We start from the raw sequence: 19384 nt of genomic DNA, 5'->3' as shown, positions 1-19384 counted from the left end.
CGGATGCCTAACAATGTTGGGACGTTTTCGTTCCATGTGCAACAGGCCGTATAAGAACGTCACCGAGTTTGATGGACAGGACGCCTGCGGCTCTAACAGCTGGGTGATTGCCGATGTCGATCCGCCGCCTCGTTCCACGGAGGGAAAGAAGGCAGACGACCCGGGGTACCTGATCCGACCGTTGAAGCCCTGGACCCAGTACGCCATCATGGTCAAAACGCAGCTGTCTGCGTCTGATGAGCACCAAGTCCACGGAGCCAAGACCGAGATCATCTACGTTCAGACGGATGCTTCCAGTGAGTAACGCCATGAACACCGACATTTGTGTTTGATGGATACTTCAATGACTGTAGAACATCTGACGTTTTCTAAGTGATTGTGTAAAACTACTCTGGACTTCTGTTGGGGGGCTTTTGGTAAACACTCCAACTGTTGTTAATTGTTTTATATGATGGGATGTATTAAGAAGCCATTTGGGCTTAAACTGAAACAACTTTGGGACCTTGCTCACGTTTGGATGAACCTTCCTTGATGAGGGGGGGTGTTGCCCTCATACTACTGTCAGCACTCATTTCTTTATATTTTGTTTCCAAGTTGCTCGACTTTATTGTAACTTTTTAAAGTGCTCTTGAGCAGGCTCTCTGAAAGTTTTCCTTTTTGTTTGTGCAGTGTTTGTCCCTGATCATTTTTATTTGTTTAAACCTCTTAACACTGACCATGAACCAGGAATCATTGGAACATAAAAGGAACCAGACGACTTAGCAAAGAGCCGCTTTTCAGTTGTGCCTGTAGACACTGTTACCTGCAGCAAAAACACATTTCTTTAGTTGAATCTGTAAAAAAAGCCAAACATAAGCCGCCTGACAGGCAGAAAATAATCTGTGTGAACCTCAAACTGATTCCAAAAGAGCTATTAGCCAAAAGCTTCACGGCATGCAGCTTATCCTTTAAAAAAGTGAGGAAAATAGAAGAACAAAGGAGAAGGAAGACAAACTGTTTACAGCACATGAGCAGCATCTAAAAGTCAAGAAACAGGACAATAATCTGGGAAGGCTGCGACGCAGGAAGATGCATCTGTCCCTTCAGCTGATCCATCTGGTCTCAGTGGAGGGTGGACTGCACTGTGCTGAGGAATAAACGTGTTTAAACAAATATCGACTTTTAAGCTCGTTAGAATTGTGCAAACTGTTATGTTTGGTGTTTCCATGGATATTTGCATATTTAATAAATCGTTGGACCTATTTTATTTTCCAAACAAGGTAAAAAGAAGAAGGATGGAATGGTGCCTCTAGACTCTAGTCTGATGGAGCTAAAGTCCTTTTGATGCACTTACATTTTGTTCTCTGTCCCCGTCAGAACCCTCTGTTCCTCTGGACCCCATCTCCTCCTCCAACTCCTCCTCTCAGATCATCCTGAAGTGGAAACCGCCCACCAGTCCCAATGGCAACATCACCCACTACCGGGTGGTCTGTCGAAAGCAGGCGGAGGACAGCGACCTGTACAAATTCGACTACTGCTTACAAGGTTGCAGTTTAAATGGTTCGCCCTCTTCAGTCATTTGAGGGGCTTTCCCTGACTGCTGTGTTTTCCCGTCCAGGAATGAAAGTGCCGTCTCGCATCCCGACCCACCTGGACAGCGAGGATGAGCACAAGTGGAACCAAACAGATGAGCCCACCTCGGGCGGCAGGTGCTGCGCCTGCCCCAAGACGGACAGCCAGCTAAAGAAGGAGCAGGAGGAGATAGAGTACCGCAAGACCTTCGAGAACTACCTGCACAACGAAGTCTTTGAGAGCAGGTACGAGAGCAGGTTCATTCCCAGCATCTGAACATGCGACGATGCCTTGGCTGCATCGTTTACCCACATGCTAAATGAAAACTTAAATAGAGACGCACCCCAGCACCTAAATTAAAGGTTTAATTCGTGTTCCTGGAGCCGCTTAATGCCCTCGAGTTTTGCAGAAATGTAACAAATTCTTTTGGTGTGAGTTCAGCTTCACACCGAGCGAAGCACCAAAAGGAGCTTCTTGTCTCGTTTGTTTCTCTTCGTGACCGGAGTTAGACCAGATCACTCAGCCTTGGTGTGAGTCTCTGTGCCAATTCTGTGTCCTCCACCACTGTGTGTGGTTTTTATAGACACTTGTTTTTGTGCTGGTCACCCACCGTCGGGGGCTTGCAGCGGGAGGTGCAGTATCTGGGCCCTGGTGCCCCTACCTTGTTCTCGGACACACAAACACCCACAGTCTCTGCCTCTGCTTCCCTGGGGGGGTGATCACTGTGCCCATTATCATTCATGCCGGTCAGGAGCGCAGTCATGCAGACTGCCATTTGGAGACACGCACACACACAGCCGTGCGCACATCAGCCTCATTTTGAACTCCTGCTTCTGAGCTGGCCAAGGTCAGCTCCATACAGTGCAGGACACCAGAAGCGGCTCACGCTTTTCTTATTTTGTCACGCAAACGGACACGAGCTCCCGTTTTTTTCTGCTTTCACTCGGTCCTAAATGCAGCACTCGGGTTCGTCTCTTCAACAGTTCATACGCAGTAAATCTGCCTTTCATTGCACATCAGGTGAAACATCTGTGTCTTGATTTGGTTTGAGCTCAAGGCCTGTTAGCTGGGATGGTGGCTCGCACTCAGATTCATCTGGATGGCCTGGCACCACCTAGTGGTGAGAGTCAGTATGTCTCCTAGGATGGTGTTTGTGCATAAATGTCATGAAGTTAGACACACAGGAAAGGTTAGTGCGAGCAGAGGTCTGGCTTGCTTCCACAAAACACCATCTGTCATCTGCAAACACTTGATGCACATGAAACTTGACGACTTTGCAGGTCCGCGCTCTGTCACTCACTCATATCCTATTCTAACTTTTACTTCTGCAGACCATCCCGGCGGCGCCGCTCGGTGGGAGTTGCTAATGCCACCCAGCCTCCTCTCTTCCTTACTACAGTTCCCAATCTGCAGTTGGATTCAGGCACAATCGCCCCCGATGGCGAGGATCAAGAGGAATCCAAGGTATCGAGCGTTTTATGTTTACCACATCTTTTCCCTTCACTTTATTTCGAGTTGCAGTCGAAGTTCAATCTCTTTTCCTTTCTGCTCAGGTGGAACAAAAGGTGTTCTCAAAGGAGTCGACGGTCATCTCCAACCTGCAACACTTTACCAGTTATAAGATAGAGATCATAGCCTGCAACGATCCGACAGATCCCAAACGCTGCAGCATGGCTACTTATATCAGTGCCCGAACTATGCCTGAGGGTAAGAACGGGCACACGCGTGTGCAAATAGGCTGCTGGTGCACCGAATATCAGATTCTGGAGATAAAATCGGCTGCGCCTCACTGTGAAGTGCTTTTCTCTGTCTGACACCTGCAGAGAAAGCAGACGACATCCCAGAGCCCGTGACCCACGAGATTGTGCAAGGCGAGCCTCCCTATGTGTTGATTAAGTGGAATCCACCCATCAACCCTAATGGGCTCATCATCCTGTACGAGGTCTTCTACAAAAAGGTCGGAGACTCAGAGGTCAGTATGAACCACTGGCAAACCTTAGAGAGCGCTGGGCCTGGAAAATGTTAGTGGGAGGACTCGGGGTCCTTTGTTTTTCAAAACCAAAGGGCACAGAGGTGATGTGGGAAAACAGCCAGCAGAAATGATCCCGATTCGCTCTGCTGGAAGGACATGCACAGAAGGAAAAGTAGACGCAGGTGAGAAGACAAGGAGTGATCTGGGTAGACTCCAGGGAGGCGAGGCAGGCCGGGAAGGAAAGGCTTCCTGTAAACACCCAATTTGTGTCTGTTCATTATAGAAGGGGACAAGGAAATATTTGTTTACAGCCTCCTGGTGCTGCGTGTCGACGCTGTCGGACGCGTTCGTTTGTGGATGAAATTCTGGGAACGTTTGCGTGCATAAGGTCTCGTCTGTGACGGCGCGTCCAAGTCTTGTTGTTTACTTGCTCTAAATGTGTGAATTCATCTCTCATTACTATTCATTGCTGCACCGCCTGACCCCAGGAGCCAGTAGCAGATCTGTTACCATAGTGACAGAGGCAGGATGGAAGACTAGTATGCAGTGGCAGCGATGGACTCGTCTCACGCGACATCTCGCTGCGCTGAAAAACCGCCCGTGGCCCAGACCGATGTGGATTCATTTAAAATGATGTTTGGGGCGCGTTGGAGGCTCACATCGATGACAACGCTGAGAATGTTACAACACAGTTATGAAGGCTGGATGCATTTATCACTGCAGCGATCACTTCCTGCTGCTTTCAGTGGAACGGACTTCAACTGCGACAGTGCAGTCGCGCATCAGCCAACCTTAAGCGTCCTTAACACAGAGTCAAACGAGCCCAGCTTTTCACTTCTATCGAAGGGCTACAGGCCAATTTTTAGATTACAGTCTTATGTGTTTTTGCACATGTCAGCTCTTTGGATACATTTTAATTCAACAGCATCCACTTTAAAAAATCGCTCCTTCGTGTGAGTGTATGCAGTGATTTGGTCGGACCCTGAGCACAAAAAGCTCTGGTTGTTCTTCTCACTTCAGCACAACATTCAGGTTTGCACCAAATCACAGCAGCACTCCCCTCGAGGCCCTTTATACTGCAAACCAACGAGCCCAACAAACAGCAGCAAGAACGTTTAAGCGTTGGCCCTTCAAAATAAGAGACACGAGCTCGAGCAGGTCATTCTGTGAGGTGAAGGTTCGCTTCACAGCAGCATGAGAAGACGGGGTGGAGTGTGGGCTGTCCACCCAGTCAGGGGTTAAGAGTAATTGGCTCAGCAAAAATACTTTGGTCACTTTTGATTGGGTGGGAATAGAGCAGCGAGTGAGCATCATGCGTGTGCTGCGTCCTGCACGCTCTACCCTGGCACCTGAGTATTTGAAGTAATGTAAACACATCTGAACTGTAGTATTTCCTGCTGTGCCACATGTGTGTAAAAGTAACCTGGAAATATCCGGACCTGTTTGTCCTGAAAGTCTCTTCCGTTATTTATTTAAGCAAACTTTTAGAATAACATGGGTTTTCTCTCTTTTCCTTTTGGGCCCAGGTTCACACGACCTGTGTGTCACGGCCGGCCTATCAGAAGCTCGGTGGCACCAAGCTTTCCCTTGTTCAGCCTGGAAACTACAGCGTGAGGGTTCGCGCCACCTCGCTGGCAGGAAACGGCTCCTTTACTGAGATGATTTACTTCTTCATGCCCAACCGTAAGACTCTAAGAGTCGGACTTCTGAACTTAACAGAAAAGTGGAAGATGTGCCAAATTTACTGTCTCGTGACCGCTCTGTTATCTGTTGCAGCTGATCAAGGTTTGATTTGGATTGTCATGGGTCCCGTCATCTGCTTCATCCTGCTGCTACTCGCGGGAGGTGGAGCGTTTGTGTACTTCAAAAAAAGGTTAGTCTTTAACCAGCAGGCTGCCCATTACAGCCATAAACTCCAGTGACTCTTAGTGACTCTGTGTGGTCGTGTTACAGGCAAACCGAAGGCCCCTTAGGAGATCTCATCACCTCTCCAAACCCCGAGTACTTCAGCGCTGGTGACAGTAAGAATGAAATAGTTGTTTTTTCCGTCATACGATGATTTGTTCCCTCAGTTCGCTCTGTCAAAACGGTCATTTGCACCTGTGTTGTGTAGTGTACGTTCCTGATGAGTGGGAGGTGCCCCGGGAGAAGATCGCACTGCTCAGAGAGCTCGGTCAGGGCTCCTTCGGCATGGTGTACGAAGGAGTCGCCAAAGACATCGTCAAAGGCGATCCGGAGACGCGCGTGGCCGTCAAGACGGTCAACGAATCGGCCAGCCTGCGAGAGAGGATCGAGTTCCTCAACGAAGCCTCCGTCATGAAGGCTTTCAGCTGTCACCACGTGGTATGACTCTTTAAACCGTTAAACCCTCAGACAGCGTCACGGCACGCCGAGAGGACACCGGAGCAGTTGCTCGTAAATTACACTAAATTACAGCTTTCCCGTCGTCTCGCTGAAAGCGGCGGCACACGTCTGACTCACAGTCGTGTCTTGTTTTGCCGGCGCTGCCGTGTTCACGCACAGTTTGACTCTACAAACAAATGTTGTAACTGTTACTGTGGACCTACAGAGCCGGCTGATCACTAGTTTAACTGCCAAAGGTTAAAACGTCAGCTGTAAAAATCAGATTGAGGTGTAGCTTTATCATTTCTAGTCATTAAATTGAAATTTTGGCTACAAAGTCTACTGCTAGAGTTGAGCGCGCCGTTTTAACACGATGAATTGTTTGCAGGTGCGTCTGCTCGGCGTGGTGTCCAAAGGTCAGCCCACCCTGGTAGTGATGGAGCTGATGACCCACGGGGACCTGAAAAGCTACCTGCGGAGTCTCAGGCCAGACTCTGAGGTATGTAGTCCTGATTAGTGTGCTCCCACCTATTTACACACTCTGGTATGTAAGCCCCGCCCCCAAACATCACTCATGTGGTTTAATACCTGTATTATTTACATATGGATGCACTCCCTGAAGCCTGTTTGCTGAAAATTAAGCAAACTAGGGCTCTACAAACTCTGGGTTTTTCCACCTGTGTATAGCGAGTCACTCAGACCGATGGGCCCATGCACCAGCAGTGTTGATGATTTGGGACGTGCAGTAAAGCCTACAGCCATTTGGTTCGCCTAATGGTTGTTCATAAAATTTCAGGTGAAAAGAAGTTGCACGTGTTATGATTTTAGCTAAGATTCCTCTGCTAAGGCTCAGTAATGAAGATGGTGATCAGTAAACGATAGACTCACCTGCTCCTGCTCCAAGTAACCTGAACAGTACACGGACTGGTTCTTATGTAGTGCTTTTCTACTCTTTTATACAACATGCCTCAGTCGCCCATTCATACAGGATCTTTTTTCTAAGCTAAAGTGTGTTCTAGCTAACATTCACACGCCGATGGATCGGAGAGTATCCCAGAGATATTGGGCATGCAGACTGGGAATCGAGCCACCAACCTTCCAGTTGGCAGTAGGGATGGGTATGGTTTAGGCTACCTCCTGAGCTCCAGCCACCCCACCTTTGCACTCCACCAATCCTACGAACATCTTTGAGTTTAACTAAAATGCCAGACAGTAGCTGTGGTATTGGGGCAGAATATGGATCGCTGTCTTCATTTCCCCTCCACGGGTAGATGATCCAAGTAGTCGTGCAGTAACATTTAGCTCGCCAGCGTAGCGAGTCGGTCACGTGACTGAAAACTACGCCCGAGTATTTCAGCAGATGTCCAGCACAGCGTTACCTGCGGGAAGCTGTGAGTGGGTCTAACCTGTTTGTGGTTTGTAGAACAACCCGTCTGGTTCCCCACCGCCGACTCTGAAAGACATGCTCCAGATGGCTGCAGAAATCGCCGACGGCATGGCCTACCTCAACGCTAAAAAGTTTGTCCACAGAGACCTCGCAGCCAGGAACTGCATGGTGGCGGAGGACTTCACCGTCAAGATCGGAGGTACCAGAACGTGTTTGGTGTTGTCGATACCGCCGCGTAGTTGGAGGTGTTGTCTTAACCTTTGTCTCCGTCGCTCTTCCTCTCAGACTTTGGTATGACACGAGACATCTATGAGACGGACTACTACCGTAAAGGAGGGAAGGGCCTGCTTCCTGTCCGGTGGATGGCACCCGAGTCCCTGAAGGACGGAGTCTTCACCGCCCACTCTGACTGCTGGTGAGTCACAGCTCACACAGTGGCCTACCGTACAGCCGCACGTCATTCGGCCTGATCTCGTTTGTTTGTGCGTTTGTACATCTGCAGGTCGTTCGGTGTTGTGCTGTGGGAGATCAGCACGCTGGCCGAGCAGCCTTACCAGGGTTTGTCCAACGAGCAGGTGCTGAAGTTCGTCATGGAAGGAGGATTCCTGGATCGACCGGAGAACTGCCCTGAGAGGATGTGAGTAGATGCGGAGCTGGGAAAACTGCCGTCCACGTTACACAAGACTAAATTGGCCTTTCTTCATCCCTCTTCCCAGGCACAGCCTCATGCAGATGTGCTGGCAGTACAATCCCAAGATGCGTCCGACGTTCCTCGAGATCATCGAGATGCTGCGGGACGACCTGGACCCGTCTTTCCAGGAGGTCTCCTTCTTCTACAGTGATGAAAACAAAGTCCCCGAGACGGAGGAGTTTGACCTAGACCTGGACAACATGGAAAGCATCCCCCTGGACCCTTCTTCTTACTCCCAGAGAGAGGAGAGCTTATCCAGGGACAGCGGGCCCTCGGTGGCCCTGAGGGGGAACTATGAGGAGCACGTCCCCTACACACACATGAACGGTGGCAAGAAAAATGGAAGAATTTTATCATTGCCCAGATCCAGCCCTTCCTAACACTTCCCGTTTCCTCAAAGAACTCTTTGAAGCTTTCCCTTTTCCCCTTTCCGATCTATTTTTCTGTCTCCTTCGTGTTCCTCTCATCATTTTCGATGATGGTGATTTTCTTATTCTTCAGAGAAGCCCTTCAAAAAACAAAAAAAGAGACACAAATCTCAGGACTTTTTATTTTCTTCCCCGTGGCTCCAGAACACAGGCAAGATGATGCAAACGTGGTGTAAGACATCAGACCAGAAAACCATCGCTCGTCACTAACGCCGCGTTTCCACGACTCCTTGTGATGGAAACGGGGAAAAAACAGAAAACTGTGAACACAACAAACCTTAGACAACCAAGAAGGCTGCTCGTGCTCGACCTCCTCGAGACTCGCCCCTCCTCCTCTCCCACCGATCCGCATTTCCACGATTCTGTGCTTTTTTATTTTGTTTCCCTCTTTTTACTCAGATAGTGGCCTTTGTGTACGTGGCCTGTAAACAAAGTGTCTACACTACTTGTCCTTTTTGAACAATGACTTAATCAGTGGGATGACTTGCAAAGACTTGATGGTAGAACAAACATCTATTCCTAGAGGAATGTTTTTGTTGTTTGTTTGTTTGTTTTGCTTCTGCAGAATTCCAAACGACAGATTCGTCGGGTGTTTGGTGACAACTTTTAATTTATTTGCTTCAAACGTTTCTTTTTGTGTCCTCAAGGCTGAAGGATATTTAAACAGTTAAGAATTGGACAAAAAGAGTCCCTCAGACTGACCAATAACTGCTGCTTTCATATATTTTAGTGGGTATAGAATTATATGAGTATATATAATACACATATATATGGAATATTGGTATTTCCCTACCAATATTTTATATATATATAAAATAGATGGCATTGTAAATAGTTTGTAATATTTTCCATCAGGAGCTTTGCTTGTTCTTTGTTTCGTCGGGTTTATTATTCACATTTTTTACTTCCTTATTTTTATCGCCCCAGAAATCGCTCCAACCTACCGGCAGTGCTCTCCGTGTCTTAGGCCTCCCGCCTCCCTCTTAGTCTTTGTCTGGATGGGAAACCTGGAAATGCTGTAAGCTGACTGCATTTCTTTCCTCTCAAAGTGCACAATAGTTCAAGACTTCACTACAGCTTTGAAAATAAACTAAAAACAAAACAACCAAAAAGAGAGAGAAAGAAGCTTTATGAGGCGTTTGTAGGTCGGCGTGCCCGGGTGCGCCGTCTCTCGTGTCTTCGGTGGCGTTGAGGCTCCCACGTGTTTGTTCCTGCGGTTTTCATTTTTTTATTTATTTTTGTGGTTTCTCCGGTTTGCCCGTCTGTGTCAGCTGCTGGCGAGGTTAGACGGCGCGGTGCTGCTCGGAGTAAAGGCGGAGCATGAACTGACAGCAGCGGTTGGGTGGGGGGGGAGGCGTTCTGCGTTAGATGGAGGGGGTTATCAGAGTCACGCGTTGCCCCTCCACCCGTGCTTGGTCTCCCTGAGGCGTCCTGTTTGCTGCTGATGTTCAAGATTAGCCTGGTGGAAAATTCCAGGTTTTGTGGTCGAAGCCTGAAGGAGACATACGGACAGTTCCACCTGCAGATGGAGGGGGGGGCAGTCTCCCTGTATTTTTGAGAGAGCACAGGGAGGGGGGGCTGCCAGTTGGTTGCTAGTCCCATTATTCTCCCTGCTATCACTGCAGACTGTGTGCAGCAGCTGTTTCACTCAGGTCTGACATTCCAGTTGAGTTGGAGCTCCTCGTTCCCTCGAGCCTTTCCTGCCTGTTGGCAGAGCTCACACTATCACACAGGGACAGACGTTCGCTTTTTGATTTTCCTCCTTAATAGATGACTTCAACACATACGGTGGCAGACAGATTTTTCTGAACATTCACACAAGCAGAAACTTGTCAAATTGCTCCTGATGATGATTCAAAAACATTCCTGTCCACTGATCCAGAGTTCAAAACAAGTCAAGTGTCCTTACGGCTGACCTTTCACTGACCCGCCTTCATCCAGAGCCCAAAGGTCACCGGTGTTTCGCAGCGGGCCAGCCCGCGGCCGCTCTTCTGTGGTCCTCAGGCATCAGCCGATAGTCAGCGGATCTTCTTCTCCCCCTGAACACACAGAGCAGTGCGGGTGCCAAACTGAACAGACTCACAGCCAAAGCGTTGCTCTCTCACCAAGAACCCAGAGAGTCGAGTCAGAGACCGCCGGGAAGCTGCCTCCAGATATTTACCAGTGCCTTCTCAAACCCTGAGCCTCTTCCAGGCTAAATCTATTGGCTGTAGTTCAACACACACACAGACGACTCACTGCTTTCTCATATTTTTTGGAGGCGGTGTTTCTGCTGCAGACACCGTCGATCACACCGAGCGCGGATCGGCCCGAGTCTGCGCCGTGGCCACTAAAAGGGGGCCGGAAATGATGGAGTTGTTTTTAGTTCATCATACTGAGGAGTGAAAGCCGCGGGCCGGTGGTAGTTTGTTTGGAAAGATAAAAGCAGACTAACATCAGCTGCGTGTGCGTCGTGAAATATTCCAACTGCATCACGATCCGATCGCGCAGCCAAAAGCCGCTCAGAGTCGGCACGTCGCGTGTTCCTGCACATCTGCAGCTCTGAACATTTTCTTATGATCATCATCCTGTGAACAAGAACACCGTCAGCATGTTTAGAGCCGCTGAGGGTGGAGTAAGTGCTGCAGGCTGGTCAGCTGTAGAGATGGAGTCGGCGGTGGTGAGCGGCAGGAGTGCTCGTTAGTTAATTAGTTAGTGATGATTGTCGTCTGTGTGTTTGGCCGGAGTCTACCTCAGTGCACACGGAGGAATCGGTCTGCGGAGCCTGAGTCATGGATGGGTTCCCAGGTTGCCGTCTTGCGTCCGTGGCGTGCTCTTATAGACTCTCACATCTTATGTTCAAGCCCGCGCGTCGCGTTTTTAAGAGCACTCATCGCCCCTCTCCTCTGCACGTTTCATGAACATTTCTTCACACAAAGCTTCCCACGGTCACTGGAAGCAGCACCGTAGCTTTACTGGTCCCCTTCTCCGCGCTCACCGGGCCTCTGGGCTGTGCGCAAAGCGGCTCTGATATCAGAGAACGTGACACTGGCAAGAAAAACCAATAATATCGTGACTCTGTTCATATCTGTGATTGCCTTCACGCAGCCAAGGCTGACCGAGCTCAGCCGTGGACCTCACGCTGCTTTATCTTCTTCGGCGCGTCGAACTGTCTCCGTGCGGTCGAAACAGTCGCTGTGTTCACATCTCGAGTCTCCTCCTGTTGTACTTTTGTTTCTCTGTTCTGATTTCATTCTGTGCGTATGCTTTTGCTTTTTCTACTGTGAATGTCGAGTGATGACCTGTATTTCCTGTCAATGCCGTGGATTGGGTCTGTCGTGGCAAGACGCAGACGCCCGGGCTGCTTACAGGAGGACTTTAACCCCCACCCCCTCCTCCGCCTCTGAAAGGGACTCGGACCATCCTGTGTGCCATAACAACTATTAACTGAAATCTCGATTGTAACTTTTTCGTCTCAGGGAGGCGGCCCGATGCTTACGGTTGGAGAGTAAAGAGGAGGAGGAGGAAGAGCTACCTACCTACCTTTCATCTGCTCTGACTGAAGCGCAAGTTCTCAGCATCCTTGCAAAAAGGCGACAAAAACCTAAACACTCTTCTCATAAATCAGTTTTTCCCAGCCTGTGAAATCAGTCAGGACCGCTCCACTCGCACGTGATCTGGTGTGGCCTGCCCTCTAGTGGTCGGATGGGAGCGTTGCGCGTCAGGGCTGCAAGGACAAACGGCTTCCCCGCTCCTGCGCCAACCCACAGTGCCTAAAGCTCCGTCTGACCCCCTCCTGAGCAGAACCGCCCCTGACAGTCCACCAATCACAAAAGAGGATTTTCCCGCCTCCGAACACGAAATGAAAATCACATAAATTTTGTTCTTGGCGAAACGATTCTGCTTTTTTTGTTGTTTTAGGAAATCATTGTTTTTCTTTTTAACCTTCCCTCCACGCGGAGAGAAAATAACAGCTGAACTTGTGTCTCTGCTCTGCTAAGCTCTGGCTTGCTTTGTGCATGAAGATGAAACATCTGTACCAGCAGATAATTTGATGCTTTTTTTTTTTTTGACAGCCCAAAGTCACGCAAACAAGTGAGCGCACAAACATTGAAAAGTGCGTTCGTTTGCTGCACGATTTGTATGTTTGTCATTTTCGTTTTGAATGAACCCAATAATAAGCTCTTACGTGTAAATAGCAGCAGATCTTCTCGTCCCTGGAAACAAAACGAGAGCGCTTCACTTTTAGGGAAGTTTGGCTTTGTTTTGCTGAACTCTGGTTGGACAGAGCATGCTAGTAACGCAGCACAGGGTGAGAACAAAGCATTGTATGTATTATTGTTTTGTTTTAAAGAGAAAAGTATTACGTTTTAGAGATGTTGATATCTATTTTTTTTCTAGCCAAAGTAGGGAGGCCGAATACGACGACCTTTTCTGACTGTAAACTTTTACTACTCTTGTACATTTTGAATTTAACATTGTTATCAATGTGTATATAACTTTTTCTAAATTTAAAAAGGTTCTTTTTCTTTTTTCATGAAGCAGCCCACTACACAGAGAAGTCTGTTATTGCGCGGCTGCAGTCTCACAGCTTCACGAGTACGCGGCCTGAAATGTTCCGCACGCCGACCCCGCTCTTAGTCCGATGCATGTCCTGAATGTTGGCCCGAGAGGTCGTGCGATTTCGGCCCGCCCCCGCCTCCACGCCACCCTGTCACCCGTAAAGCCTTTCTCACGTCACACACGCTTCACCTGTCGCAGGTGTTTTAGTGTGAAAATGTTTCCAAGTAACTTGTTTGTTGTTGTTGTTTCTTTGTGAGTGTGGACAAACTGGAAAAGACCACTGTGCGTTATTTTGAAGAAGAAAACAAAAAAACACAAGCGAGAAAATCCTGAATAAGCTAAAGAGAAAACGTGTTATTGGAGAGGCGTGTCCTCCGCCAGGCTCTCGGCTGCAGAGCTGGAAGGCTGTCACAGGAGTCGTGCATGTTTTGGTGAATTCCCTCACGGAGAGGTGAAGCGGAGCTATTAGTCGCTTATTTTTATATGAGCTGTTACGGGGTGAGTTAAGCTAAAGTTTCCCAAAAAATGACTTCAGTGTGTGTGCATGCAATCCCTGTGACTTTTTTCTACTCTTGGCTCTTTGTGATGTCATAGAGAGCGGCTAGTGTTGTTTCAGGCAGTGTGTTTTATCCTGTATGGAAGCTTGTTTCTGCCACTGGAGCAAAAAAAATTGAGTATCTCGGAATTTCAGCTCGACAGTTTAGTTTAGTTTAGGTTAGTTTAGGTTTTTCAATTTACTTCTGCATAAGTCTAAAAATGTGACTTATGCAGAAGTAAATTGAAATGTTGTCTGATGGGCTTTATTCGTCTTCGATTGGTGGAAACGAGCTTGGTAGCTTCGCTCAGAGCCACACTCGCCGTGTTCTCCAGTGTCGGACTTTGTGCTAAGCTAGCTGCCTCTGTGCTACAGCTTGGTGTTCCCCCATAACATGAACAAGCTTTATACGAGCGTAAAGGCTGAACCTCTCCTATGAATGACTTCCAGTCCTGTGTGTCGCAGCCCTTTGTCAGGTGACAGACATGAGGACGAGCTTGTGAGAGTCACCCGCCGGTCCAGTGGTCTGCTCCAGTTTACACACCAGTGTGCGATGCTCGGTCCGAGTGTGTCGTCGTCCTCGGTTGAGATCTTCACGAGCGCTCTCTTCGTCCTCCTGTTACTTCACGTTTCCTCTCTCCTCGTGCACATAGGTGGTCCCCAGAATGCTCTGTGTTGTCTTGCAGGATACCTCTTTGTTAATGTCATTTTATTGGCGATGAATATGCTGATGTATTCTTTTTGGGATATGTTGTGTATATGTTATGTTGAAATGTCGGCGTGTACGCATACAGCAGGTGTATATGTGTGTATGTGCAGTGCAAAAACACAAAAACAACAAAAAAAGGACGCCTCGCCCCAAAACCCGCAAGAGATCGCTTCATCCCTGACACTGGATCCAGATGTGCCATTATCTTTATGTACCACAAAATATCGACTACACAGTCTCACACACACACACACACATGCATATTGTACAGGATCAAAAATGTGCCATGACGAAATGAACGCTTGACAATTTATTTTTTCTATGTTTTCAAAGGAGAGCCAAGTAGTGACGTGTACAGAAAGTGTTGCAATGATATGAAAATAAAAATCTTGCTGTGTGTAAATTATTCAACAATTAACTGTTTATATTAAAATTATGAATAAAATTATTGGAGAATATGCGTCTTTGTGCACTTTGTCAGCTTGGGGAGTTAAACTGATCGCACACTTTGTGTTTTCAGTCACGTTATCGAGGTTTGGATTCATCCTGTTTCCTGCTGTTAACACTTGAACCCTGCTGATGCATTTCAGGGGAAATATTTTCTGTTCCATTAAAATGATGAACATTATCTGCAGGTTGATTCAATTCCAACATTTAAAGCTGGGCAAGGCAGCAAATCCGTAAAAGAGCTCAATGGTTTTTCATTATTCTGTAACTCGGTCTGATCCAGAGCTAGACTCTCGTCTCAGCTCCCAGCCTGGGAAAGAGCTTTAAACTGGGACGTGAGCGTCTGACTGATTACTGCGAAGGTCTCAGAATAAAGTTTTGTTGGATAATGTCACCATGCCTTCATCCAACTCATCTCACATGAGCACTCCTTTGTCACTGCCATATAAAAAGCAGCACAGGGTTAGAACAGAAGGATCTGCCGTTGGGATGAGTGATGATTAAACCCTGTGGAGCGCAACAGCATCAGACGCTCCTCTTTGTTGGTTTTGTCACTGATTAAATCAGGATATTCATTAAATGTAACGAGTGAGAGGAACTTCAAATACAATACAAACGACACCAGTGACTTTATAAATAAACGTAGAGCTGCATTAATGAATCTTTGTGTATTTTGTGTCCAAGGATCCAGATGTCTGAGCAGCTACACTTGACGCAGTAACACGACTGTTACTTTGTTGCCACCTGTTCTAAAAACTACTTATGCGAGTGAATCGAGTGCCAAAGATAAGTGACGGCCGCCAGGCTTTGTGGTTTCAGTGGTCGGGTCTGCTTTTTGCTTCCTCCTTTTCAGGTCCTAATGATTTGCTTCTGTCATCTATTACAGGAAGTGACATCCTGCACATCACCAAAGCAAATAAAAGCCAAGTTGGAAACCATCTTATATGGAGAAGGTTTCCAACTTGGTTTTTATTTGCTTTGGTTTCACTGCGCTCTGGTCACTGGTTTGAATGCCTTGATGCTATTATTCATTAGTTTAGCTCTTGTTTTGCTTTTCTTCACCTTTACATGTGGACCTCATTTCTTTGTTATGCAAATGAACAAGTTGATTGGTTAAGCTAATTGGTTTTTTGAGTGAGATGTTTTGGGCTGTTGGTTCTTAAGAAATAGAAACAAATGTAGTTTTTGGTTTCTTGTATGGTTGATTGTGTTAGTTTCCTTTTTTGTCCGGGCTGTCCTAGTTTTGTCTCTGTGCCGTGTCCTCTGTCTCCTGTGGAAATGAGTCTAGTCTCCATCTTTGTGTCCCCGTGTGTGTTTCTGTGCCGGTCTCTGTAGTCGCTCGTTTTCCCTTTTGTTCTGTCAAGTTAGCCTGTCTAAGTTCTGGCCCTTGTGTTAGCTACTTCCTGTTTTATTTTGTTAGGTCCTTGTCCCATGTATGTCATGTTCAGTTTTACTTCCTCTGTCTCCTCAGTTAGATTCTGCTCAGCTGTGTTCCTCACCTGTTCCCTTGTCGTCTCTGCTGTGTCTTCCTAGTGTCCTGTAGTAAGTTCCAAGTTCCTCGTATTCCTGGTATATTTGGCGTACTTGCGTTCCAACAGTTACCTTGTTTCAGCAGTGAAGCTGTATTTCCGAGCGCTTCCCTACGTTTGGCTCCAAACCTGCCAGTCACGCAGTTTGAGTTACGACTATTTCACACAGGAAAACTGCTGATCGTGTTTTCCTTTCGGGACCGTTTGTTATCTTGGTGTGTTGTCCATGTGGTTGAAGTGTTGGGAGCACTGGGAGTACTGGCTGGGACTTCTGTGTTTCCCAGATCCAGAGATACTGGTAGTATTTTCACATGATGGGAGGAAGCTGTGTGACTATAGTCGCCCTGTGGTTGTTTTCGTCTGGATTTGTCTTCAGCACTTCCTCCTTGTTTACTTTAAGTTATCTGATAAATATAAAACATGAGTTTATGGACTAGCTGGCAGTGCGGGCTCAGGTGACACCAGGTGGATGTCCTGTGGCAGCATGTAAAAATGAGCTGATGGAGTTTTTGGGTTAGCAGGACATCACCACAGATTTGTAGTCCTTTCTCTGAGGAGGCTCCTTTCACCATCCTGTTACAAAAAAGCACTCCCAGCTGTCATGTTGCTTTAACATTTCTTCTGCTTCTGATCCTGGAGCTCAAATTTGTAGAAATCTTTTAAGATGCTGGTTGGATGCATTTGTGGGCGCTCCTGGAGGCCAGGGGGGGGGGCAGAGCTCAGCATCCTCGTCGGCTTCTTTTCATGGAAAGTTGGTCATCAGCTGAATTACTCTGAGCGAAAAGGGCAACCTGATGCTCATTTGGGCCCTCTGGGTTTTTTAGGGTCCACTGGACCATCACTACCAGTAATGTTGCATACAGATCATAATCTGCTGACTACTACTTTTCTTTTTTTTTTTTAATGCGGTGTGCAGAACGGTTACTAGAGACTGCTTTGGCTGCTTTTGTATCATATTAAAGGTTAAGAAAATTGTGCATTTTCTCAAACACTGATGCCTCAAATGACCCCAACAAGACGATTTGCAAAGAAACCTGGCTTATCTTGGTGTGATGTGCAGTATATTCTTAAAAAAATGAGTAAACAGGACAAGTGGAAGACAAGCCTAAAAAACCAAATGCACAGCAGATAGCATCCATGATAGTCTGAAGGTCATGCCCTTGAAGTCCTGCAAGGATGACACAGGACCTGAGAGATGGATCTGACCCTTCAGTCGACCCATCTACTGCTCACTGAAGTCTCGTCAGAAATGGTCTCGGTGTTAGCGTGGCTGTCAGGAAGCCATTCTTAAAGACGGGAAATGGTCTGAGAGACACCAAAGGGACAAATCCAAATGTAAATTTCTGGATCAGATCTTCATCAGTCAGGTCAGGAGAGAAGCACTCTACTGTCCCTCATTTTTTAAATGTATTTTTCTCAGAAAATGGAAAGTAGATGCAACGATTGAATGAAAGGAGTAAATAAAAATGGAAAAACATTTAAGTTGTACATTTGGACTCAACATTACTGAAGCATTCTCACACTTCAGCATCCTAGTTCAGACGCAGAGCCGTGGCTGGCAGCTGATAAAAATCGTCATGTACCTAAACAGCTCTGCAAAGTGGTATCTTGATGGTGGTTGAGGAGGAGCTAAGTCTTACCTATTAGCTCTCGTCGTCGTGTTTTTCAGCCTGAGACCTGTTGTGGTGAAGCCATGCACTGCAAAGCAGAAGAGTAACTGATGCACCCCCATCTGGCCAATTTAAGCTTAATGAAAAAAATAACTACAATAGGTTTGTGTGTTTTTCTGAAGCACAGAGACGTCTTAAAGCTGCACATTGCAAATACTTTTCTTTCCATTCTCTGCATGTAGGTTGGGTTTCAGGGGAAAAACACAAAGACTGCACGGCCGGTTTGCACAAGCCTTAGTTTTGATTCAGAAAAAGATCTGAAAGTAAAAGAGCAGCAGTGCAGCGTTCGTCGTTATGCACTGAGGGAAACCACTATAAGCACATCTAGTTCCTCCCCAACTTGTTTTATGTAAATGCTTTGCATGGAAGCACAAAGCTGCACAATGAGAAGATGTAGTAGCAGAAAAACACACCAGAGACGTCAAACTACATCTCAGCGTATATGTGTGTGCTGATGGTCGGTGACGAAACTATTGCTCTTCGATGGAGTGAGACGTTGTTTTTGTGAGTAACAAAGGTTTACTGCCAACAGGTCACTCGTTCTGGTTACGCTTCCACACTGCTGCGCTATCACGCTGCTGCAGTGATGTGTCAAACTGTACGTGTGGGCCATTCAGAGTGCGGTTCTCCTCAGCTGAGCAGAATGACACACAGAAAAAAGGGGAAAGAAAAGAAAGAGGAAGCGGGTTGAGAGACGGCAACTGTTTTGGCTGTATGCGCTCAGTTTGAGTCCGACGTTCCTGCAGAACAGTCCCATCTGAAGGATTTAAAGCATCTGTTTTTTGGGGGTTTTCTGCCTTTAATTCACTCTTTTGGCCAACAGGAGGAATTTACACGCTGCCACTTGTGACCTTCCATCCAGCGTAAGTGCACTTTGTGTGTTTTTAGTTTTTTTATAAACTTTGACAGGTTGTGACTGGCGGTGGATCAAATGTGAGACGATGTGCAGCACATTTCGGTTGTAATACGCTTCAAGCCGTGTCATCTGTGGGAAAGTAGGGAGAGTCTTCCACATGATGTGCACTGACAGTCGTCCGCAGCGACGCTGGTGCAAAGGAAATAGTTGCAAGAAATGCCAAGCCCCATGTCTAGCAGCTGCAGCAGTCAGCGGTTGGTACAGTACCTCCTGTTTTTAGCTCAAACTTACTGCTTTAGTTGTTAGACTTGGTCTTTTCTGTAATGTGCAGTTTCCCTGTGAATCTGAATCTAAGAAAAACCCAGCATGGATCCTTACCCTGTACTTTCATTGCGTATGCTTCCTTCTCCTTTTCTGTTTTTGTTTCTCTAAAACAGCTGCGTCTGCTAACTGGTCTGAAGCAAGAGGTTTGTACAAATGAACAAGCCTGAAAGTCAGTATTTGGCATGACTGGACCTTTATTCTCCGTCACATCCTGTGTCGGGTCTTTGCTGGATTTCTCCTCCCAAGGCCCGAAAGTGCAAAGTGCTTAAATTGGTTCTTGGCTAGCTTTCCTGTTAGGGGCTCATCCTTTGAGTTGGGCGTCTTCTGCATGCTCGAATGATTCACAGGTCAGTGTTAAGTGGACCAAGAAAAACAGCAAATGCTACGATGACTGGACTGA

The 19384-nt window shown here is 47.1% G+C and overlaps 1 protein-coding gene across 1 annotated transcript in view; it reads left to right on the top strand.

Annotated features, from left to right (window-relative positions):
- Nucleotides 1–14614, top strand: part of insrb (insulin receptor b) — a 73754-nt gene extending 59140 nt beyond the window's left edge. The window contains exons 9-23 of the mRNA XM_012924392.5: nucleotides 46–296; nucleotides 1357–1524; nucleotides 1598–1796; nucleotides 2883–3015; nucleotides 3105–3258; nucleotides 3375–3523; nucleotides 5050–5206; nucleotides 5300–5396; nucleotides 5477–5544; nucleotides 5637–5866; nucleotides 6255–6365; nucleotides 7290–7452; nucleotides 7539–7668; nucleotides 7756–7890; nucleotides 7970–14614. Of these exons, the coding sequence (XP_012779846.2) occupies nucleotides 46–296; nucleotides 1357–1524; nucleotides 1598–1796; nucleotides 2883–3015; nucleotides 3105–3258; nucleotides 3375–3523; nucleotides 5050–5206; nucleotides 5300–5396; nucleotides 5477–5544; nucleotides 5637–5866; nucleotides 6255–6365; nucleotides 7290–7452; nucleotides 7539–7668; nucleotides 7756–7890; nucleotides 7970–8324 (2500 nt within the window). The 3' untranslated portion in view covers nucleotides 8325–14614. The remainder of the gene's footprint in view (nucleotides 1–45; nucleotides 297–1356; nucleotides 1525–1597; nucleotides 1797–2882; nucleotides 3016–3104; nucleotides 3259–3374; nucleotides 3524–5049; nucleotides 5207–5299; nucleotides 5397–5476; nucleotides 5545–5636; nucleotides 5867–6254; nucleotides 6366–7289; nucleotides 7453–7538; nucleotides 7669–7755; nucleotides 7891–7969) is intronic.
- The last annotated feature ends 4770 nt before the right edge of the window (nucleotides 14615–19384 follow it).

The sequence above is a fragment of the Maylandia zebra genome, linkage group LG23, assembly GCF_041146795.1.
Source record: "Maylandia zebra isolate NMK-2024a linkage group LG23, Mzebra_GT3a, whole genome shotgun sequence".
Classification (NCBI taxonomy): domain Eukaryota; kingdom Metazoa; phylum Chordata; class Actinopteri; order Cichliformes; family Cichlidae; genus Maylandia; species Maylandia zebra.
The sequence above is the reverse complement of the archived record's forward strand: the minus strand, read 5'-3'. Positions and strand labels throughout refer to the sequence as shown.